At 48.9% G+C, this 977-nt stretch overlaps 1 protein-coding gene across 1 annotated transcript in view; it reads left to right on the top strand.

Annotated features, from left to right (window-relative positions):
- The window catches only part of LOC119586438 (keratin, type II cytoskeletal 2 epidermal-like), a gene marked incomplete in the record, with an annotated part of 4,452 nt that extends 3,681 nt beyond the window's left edge, over positions 1-771 (top strand). Inside the window, 1 exon segment of the mRNA XM_037935167.1 lies at positions 1-771. Coding sequence (XP_037791095.1) covers positions 1-589 — 589 coding nt within the window.
- Positions 772-977: the final 206 nt, after the last annotated feature.

Genomic DNA, 977 nt, shown 5'->3' with positions numbered 1-977 from the left:
GGGTCGCGGCTTCAGCACCCAGAGCACAACCAACAAAGTCAAAGCCCATGGCAATGGCGGTAAAGACCTAGGGGGAGGACCACCCCAGGGCTCTCCAAGGCCGCCTTACGTTCCCCCAGAGACGCCAGGCACCACAGACTGGAGGGGAAGGGGCAGCACAGAGAGAGGTCGTCATACCTGGTCAGAGGGGAACAGAGGTCACCATGGCGGGTCAGGCTGGAGAGGAAGTCATCACAGGGCTGAGAGCACCACGAGCAGGAAGTATTATACCGACGCTAGCGGAAGTACTGGGTCAGGCTGGGGCGGTGCCAGTGGGGGAAGAGGCGGTACGGGGTCAGGCTGGGGCGGTGCCAGCGATGGAAATGGAGGTACTGGTTCAGGCTGGGGCGGTGCCAGTTCAGGAAGCACAGGGTCAGGCTGGGGCGGTGCTAATGGAGGAAGCACAGGGTCAGGCTGGGGCGGTGCCAACGGGGGAAGTGGATGTAAAGGAGTACCACCTGGCTCTCCGAACTGGGTGCCAGGACTGGACCAGTGGTGTGCTCAGAACTGCCCTACTGGTTACTGTCCCGAAGCTCAGTGTGTGTGTTGAACCCTCTGAATCTTCACGGCGCAACCATCTTTGTATTTTCTCTTTCCACCTGAATGTGTTAACAATGGTATTTCCGTGGCATATGTTTTTTTAACAGTGTATTTAAAGCCCATGATTTCAGTTATGATTATACCTGTAGGTTGAAACATTCTATACGAATTCTATACTATACTAGAAATATGTATATATTTTTTCATTTTTACTATTTGTGTTGTATTATAATTTCATTAATTTTCGAGTATTCTTACAAATTTAGTTAATGAGAAGCAACACTTCAATTAATTTTTCTGCAACCTGTATTTGTGGTCTTTGTATGTAGAATAAAAGAACACTCACATACATGTAACTTTAATACTTCCTAACGAATAATGTGTGTGCAAGAAACAAA

The sequence above is a fragment of the Penaeus monodon genome, chromosome 21 (genome assembly GCF_015228065.2).
Source record: "Penaeus monodon isolate SGIC_2016 chromosome 21, NSTDA_Pmon_1, whole genome shotgun sequence".
Lineage (NCBI taxonomy): Eukaryota > Metazoa > Arthropoda > Malacostraca > Decapoda > Penaeidae > Penaeus > Penaeus monodon.
This window is presented reverse-complemented; position numbering and strand designations above follow the sequence as displayed.